The sequence below is a fragment of the Lepisosteus platostomus genome, chromosome 9, assembly GCF_059453375.1.
Source record: "Lepisosteus platostomus isolate fLepPlt1 chromosome 9, fLepPlt1.hap1, whole genome shotgun sequence".
Taxonomy (NCBI): domain Eukaryota; kingdom Metazoa; phylum Chordata; class Actinopteri; order Semionotiformes; family Lepisosteidae; genus Lepisosteus; species Lepisosteus platostomus.
The window spans coordinates 15,809,523-15,827,883 of NC_142619.1; the positions used below are offsets into that span (position 1 = coordinate 15,809,523).

Consider the following 18,361-nt stretch of genomic DNA (forward strand, 5'->3'; position numbering starts at 1 on the left):
TGTTTGTAACTTATTATGTGTTCTTCAAAGCTGCTAATACATTTTCTATTTATATAATTCACTTATTTAATTGTTCTAAATAGTAAAATGAGGTTGTTTTGGGAGCTAATAATAGCAGTGTATATACAAATCGTGATCTGGGGGGGGCCCTTTTCCAAGATCTTGCCTACAGCCACCAAAAAGCTAGGACCGGCCATGGTTCGCTAACTTTTCACTTCTTAGGTGAACTTTTCACTACCTTAATTATTCAGCACTTTAATTTATCCATTGTTATATTCATAGATCATATTGTTTCAAGAGACATAGAGTTGGTTACTATAAAACATATTGGATATTAACATAAAGGCTGATTTTGATTCAAAAAGGGTATAATGATAACACAATGAAGCTTCTATATTTATCTTTAGGGTTCACAAACATTTTCTCGGCACTGTGTCAGTACTGTACCAACAGTAATCCTGTACCACATGCTACACTGATTTTCTCAGACACATGCACTGCACACATTGAACATTTACAACAATCACAAATATGACAAGAGACAGGTGCTGTGACTTAAAACAGTTTAATGTAAATCCAAGACAAAGTGTGATTACATTTCTACACATATACAATATGCATATGTGAGCATACAAATTCTGATTAATAACTCGATTCACCTTGGAGACCGAAAAAATGATCAAAAGTAACAGTGAATAACAAGCTATAACATAGTTCACCACAACGGGAGCCCCTTCTCACCCTACAGTTAGTAAATATAACAATTAAAAGAACTATATTCTTCTATAACGAATTTTCAGTTAAAATCTTCTGTAAATTTACAATGCTATTATTAGTTTGAAGACTAATATAAATTCACTCCATTTTTCTACAACGAAAATGATTATTAAGAGAAGCACACAATGTCTTAATGGTAACACAAGCCTTTAGTAGCAAGTACTCAACTGGTTAAGAATTTAATTTATTATTATTTTTCAAACATTCTATAAGCCAGTAAAATATCCATTCTCATAACATACTTATAATATGAGACTAAGGAATAGGATACATATATTTCTACATCATCAAACTGATAAAAGAGACATTACACTTCTTCACCCCCCCCCCCCACCAAAAAAAAACCCAAAAATGTAAGAAGGACAACACAGCGAATTATACAGGAAAATACTGCTGCACACAATAGATTTCAAAGATAAACAAGAAATAACACTTCATACAGAAACCATACAGTAATGAACACAAACACAGTCAGGGTTTGATGCATTCTTAGGCTGTGAGTCGTTTATAGAAAAATATTTTGTTCTTTTTTTGTGTGTTTGGTTTATTGACTAAAAGTTTACTGGAGATTAACAGAACAGCAGGACTGGTTGATGAGTAATGAAAAGACGAACTTTATCAGTTTCATTTTTCTTTATGACCTCAGGAAAGTCTGAATGTTAATATAGTACCAGCAGTGACTGTGAACAGCTAGGCCACAGCCTGACATTTTTCACAGACGAGAGTATTTGCCATCAGGGATACCCAATGACATACCTTTGGATGTTATTGCGTATCCCTGTGACATACTGGGATGCTGACATACCTTTGGATAACAAGAAGTGCAAGTACCCATTAAATGCCACAAAAAGCCATTGCAGAAGCCATTTGCAAAGCAAAGCTCAAGGATTCATCACAGAGTTTACTTTTAAATGAAGTTTCTTTTGTTAATTTACTCAACACTGAAGTTCTGACTGCCAAGAACAAAGGGAGAACAAGTAAAATCACATCCCACTCATTCAAAAAAGATAAGAAGCTATGAACACAGTGCACCTCAGCAAAACCTCTTTGCATTTTGATGTTTATTCATAATTTTTTTGGTTCTTTTAAGAAATGTGTAAAAATGGCCAAATTACAACATTTGGCTTTGTATGTCCAGAGATAAAAGGATGGCATCAAACCCCAAATCCGTGCTCCCCTCTCCCTCCCAAAACAAAAAAAATCAGTAAACGGAACAAGCAGTACTTGAAATCCAAACACACACACGTACACTCATGCCTTCAGAAGTGTTTCAGAATGTCTAAGTACTGGTTTGAAAGGACCTCTAATGTCAAACATCTTAAGTAATTACTGTACCTCACTGCCTACAAGAACTATACTTGCCAAACCCACAGCCTGAAGAGGAGAATGTGCTTTGAAGTTATAATTCTGCTTTCTGTATAGGTGGCTCGTCATCACAACAGGATGCTTTTTTTAAAAGTTAAAAACATTTTGAAGGGTCACTTTCAATGATTCTGCCTTAGAAAACCAAGTGAATCTTGTACACAAAGCTTTCTGGTATGTAGTTAATATAAAACAAAATAAATAGCAAAACTGATAATTTTTTTAATCTGAAGGTTTTATGCAGTGGAAATGTTTGAAGCTATATGTTTCATTTGGTTCTAGTCTAGATGGCTGTAAATTTACTAGGCTTTACAAAATGTTAACACTAAGCATTACTATAATTTATATCACTCCTTAAAGCTTTGAGAGTAAAGTGGGACATTTTCATGCAGTATATATAATTAATCAATTGAGGGCTGCTGTTATCTTTTTCCTTAAGAAATTTCTTTCACAGATATGGTTCACATAGAGAAGGTAATTTAATTTTTTGTTAGCACGTTTGGGCAGTTACAGTACTGCATGAGATACAAATTCTATGTTACTGTAAATTGCAATCATTACTGCATATGATACATTGAACAAAACACAATAATGAAAACATTTTCAGTACTAAAAAATGAATTGACTGTTTCAGACTGTTTCAGAAGTGCATTAGCACTTAACAAAAACAAGGTTAAGTGGTATAGGGTTAAAGGGCTGCTCATAGCTTGCACACCACACAACGAAAGTATTTTAGAAAGTACAGAAGAATATATTAAAAAAACACAATCTTCTTTACACATATTCTCTTTTGGAAAATGTAGAGATGTCACACTATCACCAAAATATAAAGACAAGCTATGAATGATTGTTAGTATTGCCTTCGCCTCTGGGATGGTATTGCATTTATAATGGAACATTTATTCAATAGCACACAGCAGTAGTAACAAAGACCTACACTCTCTTTTTCATAAGAGAAGAGAGCATTTCCATCACTGGCCCCTAATAATGAAAGAGAACATTTTTGTATTTTTTTCTATTTACAATCACACTGTTAGTAACAAAAATGAAATGCTTTCATTGCTTTTATTAACATTTGATTAAGATCTTTCCTATAGTTAACTGCTATGGCACTAATGTTGGGAGTTATGTAAAATATCTATTACTGATGAAGCGCTATGATTACCACACATTTTTAAAGCCTTAAAAACAATGCAGGAAAAAACATCTGTCCTGCATAGTTAGAAAAATAAACAAAAACACAAAGAAGAGATTTCTAAGGTTTGGGTTTAAACGCTAAAAATCCAAAACAATTTAAATTTCAGTTAAAAAAAAACCTTCTGGGACTTCATAGTGTGAATGAAATAAATGCTGAACGTCTGGAAATCACATTCTTGAAGTGAAAAGAATGCTGAAAATAAAGGTATACAATTTCCCCACAAAAGATGATGTGTTTTGTGAAACTGTATTGTGGCATCCCCATTTTCTGTTTGGTGTGTGGATACATACATATCTCACACACACCTGTTGGGAGAATAGTTGGCAAGTACAGTATTTTATTTATTTTGCTGTTGTGTGACATGTAATACAAAGCAATTATTCAGAACACAGAAACAGACAAGTTAAGATATTATTGCCGGTTAATTCCAGGTAGTGAGGGTAAATATAATCTAATAGTTTATCATTTCTTTGGTGGGAAAAAAAGCCTTAAATAGGCCACACTGTTTCCCCGGCTCGTTCTCGGAATGAGCACAGACTGGGAGGCAAACTGTGCAGCTGACAGGTGCATCATCTGAGTGGAATGTTTGAAAGATGATTCTCTCTAGGCAGGATTCATACAAAACAGGATCTTTCTCGACTGTGTGCTTAAACCGGGCTGTTTCCACAATGTAAAACCAAATGGCCTACCTAACAATACACTTTATGATACAGTAGCTTTTGATTGCATGAGACCCAGGAATCATTGCAAAAAGAATTAAGTGGTGCTGCAAAATGTGAAATTGTACAAAAATCAAGAAAGGCTATACATTACTTCTAATCAATTTTAATTGTTCTTTGGGTGTGGGGATAACGTTAAAGGCATAAAACCTGGGTTCAGTGCACTCAACTTTGTCTCTTTTACCTACAGTACCTTACACAGTCTCATGGGACTTTTTCTGTTTTTCATGATACTGGAACACTTTTTACAGCAGCTCTACACAACTGATAAATATATCCCTCCTTAGGGCAGTTAATTTTAAATCAACTGTTGATTACAAATAATATTATAAATGTGTTTACAAGAAATCAAAGCTCATGCTGTTAATACACTGAATAGAATCACTGCAACAATGTAAAACACAATGGTACCAAACAATCCCCAATCCTTTTCAATTCCCAAACCTACTTATACGTTTCAGCAAAGTGGTATGAAAGACAAAATGGGTAACACACGCAAACTCACAGTCTCCAACATGAATACCATCACTGTGTTGAATCAGCTGCTAATATGTGCCCAGTTCAGGAAAAAATAAAGCCTGAAACACTGGTTAAAATAAAGCTTAATTTGAAATTAAGCAGAAAGTACAACAAGCTTTGAACCATCAATTCACAAAATGTAGCTATCCCTTTTACATGTCATTAAACTTACACAAGATTGAAATAGCTAATCACTGTACTAACAATTAAAACAAAAACAACAATTCCAGGTGTATGCTAAAGCACTGTTCTATTTTTTAGTTAACATCACCAAGAAACTGCAGAAGCAGTAAGAAAAACCTTTATTAAACTAACCCAGACTGCTTTCAGAGTACCACATGCATTCAAGTAGCACCCCACACAATTTGTATCTTGTAGTACCATGATGGTTTTATGTTCCAACATACTCTTTCCCAACTTGCAATACTTAAGTCCCATAAAGATGCAAAATTTCACTTTGTCCTTCTCAATTCCTCAACTGATCAAGCCATCTTATTACTCAGCCTCTCCCTCTACCCCGTCTCAATTAACATCAGACCCCTGATCCCACAAATCCCCCAGAAATATTCTATTTCACTCCCACTGAGAGGTTCTGGAAAGGTACAGTATCAGGTCAGCCTCTTATTTCTTTCTTTTGTCAAACACTGGAGCGGATTTAGAACTCTATCATTTTTTTTGCCTTGTGTAGTTTATTTTTCACAAATTACATTTAGACTTATGCAATAAAAAGTCAATTAATTCAAATCTATTACAACAGAATTAATTTAGATTTAATAAAATATAAATCATAGTTTTATATGTATTAAATATTTTTCTGTCTCAAAATTTTACATACAGAGCTACCACAATAATAGCTTAATAAGCATAATTGCTTGTGGGTATGCATGTATAATTTAACATTGCCTATTTTAACCTTATTTTTGCCAGTTTTTTACATTATTTTAAATGTATTCAGTGAGGAAATACCTTGACGACTACCACCAAGCAAAAAACACTTCAGGCAAGCATTATTTTAAGTACCAGTATTTTTTATACAGGCCTCCCTATTAGAACTATCCTATGTTCATGTTTTTAATTTAATGTTTTGTTTATCATATTTCATTTTATATGTTGGATTTCAAGTTAATCCCTGTGGTAGCTGAAATGACTGAAAACATTATTTTTTAAATAGACCATTCCATATTTAAGAGGTGATAATAGTATTTTCATTACATCATTACTTTGTAGTACATACTTCCATCTTCTGTGCCATCTGCAGATTTATCCTTCAGTCTATTGTAGGATGTACCTCTCAAAGCAGTTAGATTGTTCCAGTATTGGTACCACAGTGACAGAACCCTACAGGTTATATACACACATGGTATACAGAACCGCAAGCAAGTCACTACGTTCAACAGAAGTAAAGAATAAAACGCTGGTTATTCTTATACATTGATAACTTTGCTTCAGTACCAAACGCAGTTCTTCTCAAAAACTTATTTAGATACCAGCATGGTGAGATAATATACAAAAACACATCAGGATAACTTTTGTAAATCATGCAGTTCATGATTTTGTGTATGAATATGCAAATTTATATGTTTATATTAATATGCTTAGCTTACACCTGGAAGTTGAAACAGGGTTGTTATAACAAGGACAATAACAAGCTATGAACTGGCTTTCAAACTAGCCCCTGTTGGTTCTGTAAGTTCCAGCGAAGTAAACTTTAAACTGTGTCTGTAAATCTGTAAGGCACTACGAGGAAACAATGTCAAAACCTAAGACTATGAAGTATTTAAAGTTGCACAAAGGTGCAAAGGATAGACCACACACAAGGCGACGTTAGCGCACACACACACACCTAGACGATCACGTTGTACATGCCTATGTTATCATAATCACTTTGTGCAATCACATTTAAAGAATAGAAACAAAATCTATTGGTTTCAGAGAAGTTCTTCACAAAAAAGGGTGCATACTGCTACATTCTAAAGGGGCCCAGCTAAAATTCCTACCTTGAAGGTAATTAAATCAGAAAAGAAAGTTTTCCTAAAAGAAAATAAAAGCTATAAATTATTTATAAAGTATATATATTCCTTTCAGAAAAACTCATCCAGTCATCTGTCAAAACACGGGTAATTCCACCCAACTTACAGTTTGGAAATGGTTAAGACAGTTCAAGGCCATTGTTTTTCTTTGAAGAGCAGCAGGTATCCTTTTCGCCTCATCCCCATCTCACTAGAGGTCACATGGACAGTGCATGACCTCTGTCTTCAAAAGTCATATTGGATTAAGAAAAAAGAAAGGGGAAAAATAAAAATAGCCACCTTTCCTATAGGCCTTGACAAAGGCCAGGCTGCTCGAACAAATAAAACAAAAAAATTGCCTTCAAGGATTTTTTTAAACCTGGGAAAAAAATAAAAGCACTGGCCCTTTTAAAGATCCTTTTAAAAGAAATAATCCTAAAATCCTACCCCCTCTTTTTTCAGAGAGGAGTTTTCTTTTTTCTTCAAGTTTAACATGTCAGCTTTATTGGATTGCATGTTTCTTTTTTCAGTTCTCTTTCTAAAGCAGCGTTGGTGTGGCTCCAGTGTTTTCAGAGGTAAGGGTATTGGTTCACCTTGGTGGGACTCAGTGGATATCCAGTGTAGACGGTGGAAGCTGGCGAGGCGCTAATGTAGGTCTGGTGGGCGAACTGTGCCTGGTACTGGCTGTGGTGGATGGTGGGTGAAGGAAGCACACGGTGGCCCATGCTGACAGGGACCTGGTGAACGATCCCAGCAGGGTAGGCTGTGTGCTGCACCGCATGGCGTGCTGAGCCCTGCGAGGCCACTAGGTGAGCAACGGTGCCTGTGGAGCCCAGAGCTGTGGGCGTGGTATAAGTGTACAGGTGTGGTTGTCCAGGAAGGTGGGCGGCCGCTGCTAGGTGTGGGTGAACAGCAGTGTGCGAAGGACTGTTGTGCGGGAAGGAGTAAGGTGCCTGTGCTATAGTTGGGGTGATGTAGGCCTGCTGCCTGCGGTGGCCCCCATTCCTCTCTGCTGCCACATGCTGCTGCGCCTGTGAGGGAGATTGAAAAAAAGCTGAAAGAGGCATACTTTGGATCATCTTGCTTTCCCCAGTGATACTGTCTGCTGCCTATATAAATGAGGAGTGCTGATTAGCAAATTGATGATGTCTGTGGAAATACCAAGAATAATCACTGTATTCCATTAATTGTGTAGACAAAGTATGTCAGTAAAATACATTTGTACTAAAAATCTGACCTTGTCTTCTATGAAGTCACACACTCTTTATGAGTATTATGTGCTTGTACATGCATGAAAATGTACTGGGCTCAGTCTCTGCTTGATCAACAAAAGCTGCACAAAATTATACCTGCTCAAAATAAATCATTGGCCTTTTTTAAATCTGGATGAAATTATGATAAATTCATGTATCTGTATATTGATAGGAAACTATGTGCCCCAAAAGAGACCTGTGCAACTGTCACCTGTGTTATTCCTGTATATCGCCAACATATTCCAAGGCGTGAAGTAATTACAATTAGCAATGCTCAAGCACCAGGACAGACTTTTACATTCAAAGAATAAGCCTACAGTATAACAGTAAAGAGGGATAAACTGCATCAGTGTGGTGAATTGGAAAGTAATGCGCAGTTCATACTAAAAAAATAAGAAAAAATAAAACACAGGTGTGAAGAAGTTTTTTCTTAACAATTTCAAGGGAATAATGTAAGCATAAATATTTGTTTTTTCTAAAACAATATATACTATTGTTTTGAATAAGTTTTACCAGTGAAATTAAAAAGGATGACTTTAAGACATGCACATAAAAAGAGGTATGAATAACAACTGTCTTTAACTGTTACATAATGTATTTTGTGAGTGAAATATATAGCCATGGGTGGCCCAATGGTTAGCATTGCTGACTTGCAAATCTGAGGCCCTAGGTTGAATTCTGGACCTGAAGTGCTATCTATGTGGAGTTTGTATGTTCTCCCCTTGTTCAAATGGGCTTTTTTGCTGGGTGCTGTTTTCTTTCCACGGCCCAAAGATTAGAGTTAATTGGATTCTGGCTCTGCTGCATGTGTATCTGTGTGAGCCCTGTGATGGACTGGTATCCTCTCTAGGCCCAGGGTGTATCCTAAATTGCACACCTCTTAAGGTAATGATGAGTATCACTGAGCAAATTTCTAGACCACGGATCTGATAAAATTAACACAACACCTGTGATGAAAAGTGAAAAAGCGATTCAGCAGGTTTCATATTCTGCATAGTTTTAGTGTTTTTAACTGGAAAGAACATGCAAAAGGCATGTTATAGTTATTTAAATGGACAATATAATAAAAAATAATAGTATATATAAATTTGCTGGCTTTAATTTGACATAATAAAGTTTTCATGGTGAAATTAACCTTTACTTATCAATTTGCAGCTCCCTACTCAAATAAATTCACTTCTACTACCTTTATTATTACACTTTGGTAAGGCATGCAAATCAAGCAAGTCAGCTTTTGATTTTATGAAGAAACATAACTTCTTCACTTCTCCTGGACCACACAACATTCTTTACTTTTATTTTCTTCTCTAACAAAATTATAATGCCCATTTTACTATGATCCAATCTGAGGGCCATATGTGTGATGGCCCTTGATCAAGATCTTTATAAATCCATATAATGAAGGACCCAGATTTTAACAGAGCAAGCTTCTCTTTCTAATGTTTATAACACATTTATAGAGAGGGCACAGGTCCTAAGGGACACAGAATTTCAATTTCAAGTTTATTTCTGCCGCAGTACAAAACAATGCAGTATGTGCAGCAACTGAAAGAAATCACAATTGCTATTATTCACCCAAGATAAACTGGCAGTACCTAGTAACGTGTTATACAGGTTATCTGGGGCCCTGTGTTCAATTCCAGACCTGGGGTGCTATCTGTGTTGAGTTTGTATAGTCTCAACATGTTTGTGCGGGTTTCCTCTGGTTTTACTCTGATTTCCTCCTAGTAGGTTAACTGGATTCTGAGGAAATTGGCCCTAGTGTGAATTTGTGTGTGTCTATCTGTATGTGCCTTGCAGTGGACCTGTGTCCATTGCTTGCCAGGATATGCACTCGCTCTCCTGTGAGTGAGTAGTGCATGTAGTGGATGAAGCAGTTATAAAATGGGTGGATGGATGGTATTATAGAAAATAAAAAGGATAATTAAATTTGGATTTGTCTAGCAATTACACTGTTAGTTTATGTTTATGCATTCATGCAGTAAACACCTCCAATTTACCGTGGGATGGTTATAAGTAGCTTGTGCCACTGTGGTTGTGAAGTATGTGGTTGTATATGTTTGTCCATACCTGGCTGAGGTTCAGAGGCTGTTGCTGGAAAGAATGTGTCCCGGCTCTCTGCTGCCTATAGGTGACGCCCCCAGCCGAGCTCCCTGAGGAGTGACTGTTGGCAGGAACCACTGTGCTGGATGTTTTGGATTTGTATGATGAAGACTGATGAACACTTGTGTCTGAAACAGATGAGAACCACTCTTTTAAAAGGAAATTCTCAAGGAAGAAGAATTAATTTGTATATAATTTTCCCATGACAAATATTTAAGACAAGCCTTACACAGACTTTAATATACAGGTAGACGAAATAATGGAAACACCTAATGAAAAAGGACTCATATTTTGAAGTAACTAAATTACAATTTAAAAGGATTCTATGTGTGTTTCATATAATTTCAATACTGATCACCAATATGTTTCCGTTATAAAAGACATCTTGAAATCAATACTTTAAAATGCAAGTTTCTAAAGAAACACGAGAGATCTAACACATTTTGAAAGAGGTCAAACAATTTTTGCCTGAAATGCAGGTGTATCAATCACAGAATCTCAAAATTATTTAATGTTTCAAGGGGAACAGTGTTGAATATAATGACAGCATATGCCAGGAAAAGGAAAAACCGCTTCAGGTAAGAACAGTGTTTGCAAGTCAAAGCTTATTGACTGGGATAGACTGACACTTAATAGGATATTTACCTGTACTGTCAAACCACAAAGCAATGGAGTCAAAAATTATCTCAACAGAAATTGTATGGCGTGAACGTCACAAAGCTGATATTTATAGTAGGGTTGCCATTCTGAAACCACATATAACCAAGATCAATGCACAGCAATGCATAATCTTGCATAATCAGCATTAAACCTGGACTTTGGTGGCGCAGCAGAATAAAATAATATGGTTGGATGAGTTGTCTTTTACTCCTTAAGTGCATATACTGGAAGGGTTTATGTTTAGAAAGCCAAAGAAAGCTTTCAACCCAAACTACGCGTTACCAACTTTTAAACATGATGATGTTATGGTATGGGCAGGCATCTCATAGGAGTCAGTGGGTCAGATTCGGTATGGAACATACAGCAGAGTGTGGAGTAGTTTCCTTCTTGAAGAATGTTCAATAGTTCAAAACTTGTATAACAGTATTCCAAGAAGGACTGAAGCTTTTCTGAAGGCAAAGGGTAGCTCAACTCCTTATTAATAAATATTCATATATTTCTGGGTGTTTCCATTATTTTGTGCAAAACCTATATATTGACATGACATTAATTTTCCTAGGTAAACATCTTCCCTGTGAAAAATAAATTACATGAACTCATAGGAACTGCAAGCATGACAACACAGATAAAATGCAGTACCTGGTACAAGCCGTTCACATTCAGTCAAAACTTCACTTGACTGGGTTTTGAGTGGTGGTATGATTATGGTGCGAGGGTTGCCATTGCAGTGGTTGTCCAGTGTTCCCTTTGAGTCAAAAGCATTTCCATTGGCAAAGCCAGAGCGGTGCTCTACAGCATAGGGGCTGTTGTTACTGGAGGAGTCGGAGTCCGGGGAATCATGCACTGTGACACAGCTAATGACATTCTTCCTCTGTTTGGACATTGTGCTGCAAAGACAGGAGCGCATACTATCTCAATTCTTCATTTCTTTCAAATTTGATTGCAATCTTCATATTTTATATTCATATGTCATGTATCACCAGTGTGACTGGTAGAAAGTTAACATAATATGTCAATGTACTTTTACAGGTCATTTCTAGCTACTTCCAAAAATGGCACAGTTGGTATTCTTTTTGTTTTTGTTTTTTCTGCACTTTGGAAAGTGTTAGTGATGTTCTCCTCTGATACCACAGGAAAAAGTAGAATCCCAAGATTACTATAATACTGTTTTCTGAGCTTTTACAAGGAAATATCCTCAGGGACCTTGTACTTTTTGGTGATATCTCACCTGGTAGCGGCCTGCTTCTGGTCTTCTTCCTCATCAGTGTCACTGCTGATAGTGATAACACTGACAGCAGGGCTCGGTGTGTCCGGGATGACGATGGTCTGTCTCTGGTGGTGGTCTCGTGTGGTGCTGGATGCTGGCTCACCCCAGCTGCATGCCACAGATGCAGTGCAGTTTGAGGAACCGGTCTGGACGATGGCACAGCGGGGCGGTGTATTCTCCTTCACTCGTTTTGAGCGCTGTGGAGAGCCAACTGCCTGTGAAGACGACACATCGTACGCCGACATGTTCCTGAGGGGACACAGTGAGACCACAACGGTTTGATAAACTAATGATTTAAATTTTATTTAAACCTCACTTAATTCTAGTTGTGCTTAGCAGATTCCCATGACCTCAAGTAAATAAATAGTCTTAGTTACATTTCAAGGAGTAATTGCAGTGCTGTTCCCACCCATGTTTTTGTCGTAATAATTCTTTAACAGGGATAACAATGCTATTTTTATATTTCGAGGTGCCAATCACCACTGGTAAGTGCATTTTAAACCACATTAAACGTAAAACGTTCCAAAGTAACTTGTAAAACCTCCAATTTACATCACAACATAGACTACATTTTCAGGCATGCGCAGCGCCATATTTTGCCAATCGAAATCAAGACAGTTTTGTCGATAAATGGCAACTCTACAAGCAGATCTTGTTTCTGTGGTAAAATGTCTGTTGCATAACCTGTACTTAATTCACCCGTACATCACATGACATTAGTCATTAGAGTGACTAGAGCGCGGGAAGGGGCTGCATCACGTTGCAATTTGTGGGAACTCTCGCTCTTGCCTGTGGTGAGGCCAGGGGTTTGCAACAACATGGCAACTTACAGTACAATACTTACACAATACTTTCACAAAGTTCATGATTTTGTACTTAATTTGAAATTTGTAAAATTTTTCTATACCACCAATTAATTTGTACTGTGGTTTCCCTTTAAAAAAAAAGAAATTTAATCTAAATTTCTATTTTATACTCACCCACTTTGGAATTGCCAATTGCTTATCAGTTCGACGCATTAGCTACAATTCTTGTAGTTGATGTGCTCAACTGCCAGTGTAATTAGTCTTTTTTATATAGCAGAAGCCCCACAACAGCATCCAGGAGAGTAAGTACTGATTGGAGGAGAGACGTGCCTCTCACTGATGTTACTGTATGTTTCAGGACAGGGCAGGTCCCAAAAATTATTCTTATAAATGCCAAATGAATTCTAGCTGTCTAGAGCACATTCAACCCCAATGGCACTCAGCCAATGTAGGCCAATTTTTGTAGACATGGCAAAACCTCAGACTAGTGACTGTAAAATAGTGCTTACCATTATTTTTTAACTATGTAATCTATGTAAACTGCCAAAGCTGAGACAGGGTGAAAATACCTTGCTGAAAGCTGATGTTGTTTGTTCTTTTTGGAAGAGGTGCTGCTGGTTGGCTGTTGTCTCATCACATGGGCGACTCCAACATTCAAAGGCTGCGTTGAGGGGAGGGTCACATGACCAGCTAATAAGGCCGGTTGCTGCATAATGGGGTTATAATGGCTGCCATGGGTATGTGAATTTCTGAATGAACAACAGAGAGATCATATATCAGGCAACTTTAAAATAATGCTCATTTGTTAAATAAATACAATTTTTCAACATTAACCCTTTTTAATTAAGACCACTTTCAGCACCTAAAATACATAACATCACTTTACACACATTACCGTACATACAAACTTTGCAAACTGTTTCCTAGACAATCTTAAGAGCTTACCACGGAAAGTATATTTGCTGCTTTTCAGGCTAGATTTCTAGTTGTTTATAAAAATGTGATTAAATACATATATATTAGGACTCAAATCCGGTCAAAATTCTGTGTTTTTTTCTTACCCAGAAAACAAATTTACCAAACAAAATACACATTGGCCATTAGGTGGAAGCAGAACCAGAGGAAAAAAAAAAGATAAAACTGTATTAAAGCAGCTCTGCAGAGGAAGTGCGACACTACTCTCAGGACAATGTCGCTCTCTAGATTCAAATAAACCGATACTCTGCTGTAACTTTTCCAAGCCTCCCTTTCTCCCCAGAGACAGGTCTGCCTTGTCCCCTCCAGTGAAGACAGAGAAGACAGTGAAATGCACTGTAGCACATTCTAGAGCTGCCTGTAAGTGTGCATGAACTTAAATCTTTTTTACAAGGCCACCTAAATGCCTGTGTCTGTCAGACAGTATTGTAAAATTCTAACACCTATTTGGTAAAATGAAACATAAAATGTTATATTCCATGGACAAAAAAAATATTATGATTATTAACTGAAAGGCATAATGCCTTTTCAATATTTATGTTTTAGTCATTACATAAATGATCTAATGCTTAATGAAAGTCACCTTCCAAAAAAACTGATGTCAGAGTCAAAACTGATGTCAAACTGATGCCATACAGATTACATTTTCTGCTTCATAACGGTAACCTACAAATGCAATACAATACATTTGACCCATCTAGTTTGGTAGTTAATAGCTAATAGATCCAAGGATCTTATTCAGAAATTTCTTTAAAGAAGCCAATATATCAGGTTCCATATACCTACACCCTTTTGGTAATAAAGTGCCTACTGTTCTCAGTTTTAAATGCACTATGAAACTGGCATTTAATATGCAAGAACAATTAAGTGTGTGGTGATTTTTGTGGCAAAGACATAAGGTAAAAGTAGTGAACCAATGTGTGTTCTTGTGTACTGTTTTTTGACAGGCAAGTAAGAAGCTTTCGATTAGTCTACACAAGTTTGAATGAAAATGTCTAATCACCAGTAGGACTCACCTCCAGTCTGCCAGTTGCTGAGTGCCTGCCATCGTCTCAGGGATGACAGCTGCATGCTGTACTGAGGTGTGTGCTGCCACTCCTGTCAACTGCTGCCAGGCTGAGGGGAGCAGGATCTGCTGAGTCCCAGTAGGCCAAGCTTGCTGCAGTCACAGGGACGGAGCAATAAAAAATGTCAGGCCTAGGGAATGATGCCCTACTGTTCTCAGCCTGTGTCAGGTATTCTCTAAAAAGGGGACCCCAATCCTAGCTCAAATATTTAGCATGAACCTTCCTTATCTGCACTACATGTTTTCACCGACTTTCTCCAAACAATGTGGAACTAGATAGCACTTAACGGCAATGGTATATACAGTTATTAAAAATGCCACTAAGCTGCAACTTCAAAATCTATAGAAAAGATGAAGAAATTTCACCTCAATAAATGACAGCAGAAATAAAGTGAATAACGTTACATAAATACTGAAATACAAAATATGTTAAATTAATAAAGCATTTCTCTATTTTTTGGGACCCCCCTGGAATGATTGAAGAGAAATCTCTGTAAACTGTATACCTCAGGATAAGAATCCTGACTTAATGACCTTAACTGGTTCAAATAATTCTGTAAGGTAATGATGATAATTTACAGACATTTTACAGGTCTGCATAGGCACTAATCCTTCCTTTTATGTGAGTAGTAGCTAAGGCATCTGGAAGGACACTCAATAAAAGTTGAGAACAAAATTGATGGTGATAATTCCTTCTGAAACCTTTCTTAGTATTTAAAGTACAAAATGTACTGGAAATATAATGACTTACTGTATGGTGACATATTTTGAAAATGTAAACAATGTCTAATGGTCCTTAAATTGTGTGTCCTCTAAATTGTTCTAGTTAGGAAATTTGAAGACAAAACATTCAGAGGCTCAAAGAAAACAGCCAAGTTATTGTTTTGGTTGCATTTGAAGCCATGAAATTTCAGCTGCCCCTTTCTAAAAAATAAAAACAAATCACTTTTCATTTACTGAATATCGAAATAACATACTCTATACACTCTATGCATGTATGTTTTTGAAAAATAAATCATATAGATTTTGTATATAGTATTGTATAAATGATTTAGGCAATTTGATTAACTGATCATTTAAGGCTAAGTGTGATACTCTCACCTGACTTTGACCTTGACAGAACATTGCCTGTAGTGATTTTTGGATGCCTGACTCAAAGGCAATATCCTGATTAAGTCCTGGGAATTCACTTGTGGGCTCCTTATGACATGACAACATTCCAGGACAACTCACTTTCTCACGCTGCTCATGTACAATGCTTTTTTGTCAGATAAATATACTATAGTTATGCTTTAGACTTGAGCACCACAGAACAGTTATAGGATGGGCTGATATGTTGTGGAATCTTGGGCTCAGAGACAAGCATGTCTTGTTCAGATGTTATGAGAGGAATGGGAGAAAATCCCTTAAGACATCATTTGCACCCTGGTGCAAAGCAAGCGTCACAGATGTACTGATTGTATAGCTTCTAACACTGGCCTTATGTGCGCCTAGCCTGTGCCTCTGGTCAACCCTACTGACAATCAATGTTAATCCAAAGTTATGTATGACACCTGAAGAAGGCTCCACGGCCAAAACGTTGTGTTCTCTTTCTTCTTTTTTTCAGCATGGAATAAACCTATTACTTGTTCCTTTGCAGCCTACGCATGCTGACGCAGCTACCCACCTGAACTACAAAGTTATGTATGACAAGTCTGTTGATTAAGATGTCAATCACAAAACATTGTGATTTTCTGACAAACAGTTGTAAGCAATAAGTTTGATGCTCAGTATATAATGACCACATCTATTTTTAAAAATCCAGTTTTCACATGAGGTAAATAAACAGCAGGACTAAAGTTTAATGCATGGGTATGTGTCACAGCAATTTGTGGAATGCTAAGACATATTTTCCATTTCTGCAAATATTAAATTAGCTTTTGCTACTTTTTAAATGCAATTTGGTATACAATAAAAGAGAACCGGAGAGACTATGCTATTCCAGGTAAAGTAGCTGTTTTGTTTTTTACATAACTAATTTTTATCCAATTTTCTGTCCAGTGAATTAAAGGCTCCTGTGTGTATTTATTGTGGCAGTATACGGCACCATATAAATGTCTGACCCTGCGCTCTGACCCCAAGCTTCTCTCCCTGTCTGTATGTCTCCTGGAGAGCAAGTTGGGGAATACGAAAAGACAAATTCCTAATGCAAGAAACTGTATGGCCAATAAAGTTATCTTATTTAGCTGAGCCAAAATTTCATACAAAAAGAAGGTGTTTACAAAAAGTATCTTTAAATATAAAACAGGTTTTGTCCAAAAAACAGAACCATTTATATCTCCCCCCTAAGCCTGACTTCTAGTTCTGCCTGCTGACAAATAGGCCAAGGCTCATGTCAACTTCCTAAGCCTGGACTGAGATTGAATTAAGTTCCCTGTTAACATTAACGATTCAATTGGTTGAGAAGGAGCAAACAAAGAGGGGAAGAGAGAAAAATTGTAGAAACAAGTAAGATTTCGACAAAACTGATAACTGAAACAGTATGTCATACAGGTTATACTATGTACTTCATAATGGTGTTCTAAAAAAAAAATAAGAACACAGGAACAGTTACAAACAAGAAGACCATTTGGTCCATCTAGGCTTTTTGGTAGTTAATAGTACTAACCTGTAAAAATTGAGGATTATACACTTTTATACACTATTTTTTTTTCAAAACACAACAACCTCCCCCAAACAGCATATCACCTTAGCCCTGTTTCAATTGTTGCCCCCTTTTCAGTATTTCTGATCCAGATAAAGGGACAGTCGTTATGTGCCCCCCACCCAAATTCAACAACTGCTTATCACTGACAAGAACAGCAGTGGGAATGGCTGGGAATGAAGCCCCCCAGTGAGGAATGTCAGGGAGATGAACCAGATAAGAGGGAGTCAAGGTCTTTTACAGCTGATGGTTTTAAGAATGGGATCCATTTAATGTATAACACCTACAGAACATTTAGAGGTCTAGAAAGAAGACTTTCTGCCCTGTTTTTTCATTCATTAATTACATTTTTATATAAAAGAATGTGCATTAATAAAACAGAAACTTAAGAAAAGAAATACAGATAGTAAATGTGTTTTGTCTCTGTTTTGTTTTCATGGATGTGAAAATGCCATCTATTGGAATGCATACTGATTTTGCTGAGAAAGGAATAATAAATTAAATAATAAATAATAAATTCTGATTTATAATGCTGGGTCTACACTTTCTCAGGAATCTTCTGCCACTGTGATTCTAAGCATGCTCTGGTTATGTGCAAAGACTCTTTGTCTTACCACAAAGGAAAGACCCCTGTGCTTGTCGTATGTGTTATCTCTGGTAATGATGTACCAGCCTTCTAATAAGCTCAACCAATAAAGGTGCTTACTCGAGTCCAGGTTGCGCTCTCGGATCATATGTTCAAGCCTGGGTTATATTGCTAGCTGACCATGACCACGATTTCTGCAAATGGTGGCATGCAATTGACTGAGTGCTGCCGAGGGCAGAGTAGGATTAGTCTGCCAGGGCTCTCTCAGCTCTCAGACACGGTAACCCCTGTGCCCAACCTAGTGCTAGCAGTTTGGTTGGTTAAAGCAAAAATAATTGGCAACTACTGATTTTTATACCTCAACAATTACTTTACTTT

At 36.9% G+C, this 18,361-nt stretch overlaps 1 protein-coding gene across 3 annotated transcripts in view; it reads right to left on the minus strand.

The window, feature by feature from the left end:
* Positions 1-549: 549 nt before the first annotated feature.
* Positions 550-18,361, minus strand: part of hipk2 (homeodomain interacting protein kinase 2) — a 115,690-nt gene continuing 97,878 nt past the window's right edge. For all 3 annotated transcript variants that reach the window (XM_088646943.1, XM_088646942.1, XM_088646944.1), the window contains exons 10-15: positions 14,665-14,807; positions 13,243-13,422; positions 11,829-12,116; positions 11,240-11,487; positions 9,908-10,068; positions 550-7,615 (exon numbers count right to left, since the gene is read on the minus strand). In XM_088646943.1, the coding sequence (XP_088503069.1) occupies positions 7,154-7,615; positions 9,908-10,068; positions 11,240-11,487; positions 11,829-12,116; positions 13,243-13,422; positions 14,665-14,807 (1,482 nt within the window). In that variant the 3' untranslated portion in view covers positions 550-7,153. The remainder of the gene's footprint in view (positions 7,616-9,907; positions 10,069-11,239; positions 11,488-11,828; positions 12,117-13,242; positions 13,423-14,664; positions 14,808-18,361) is intronic.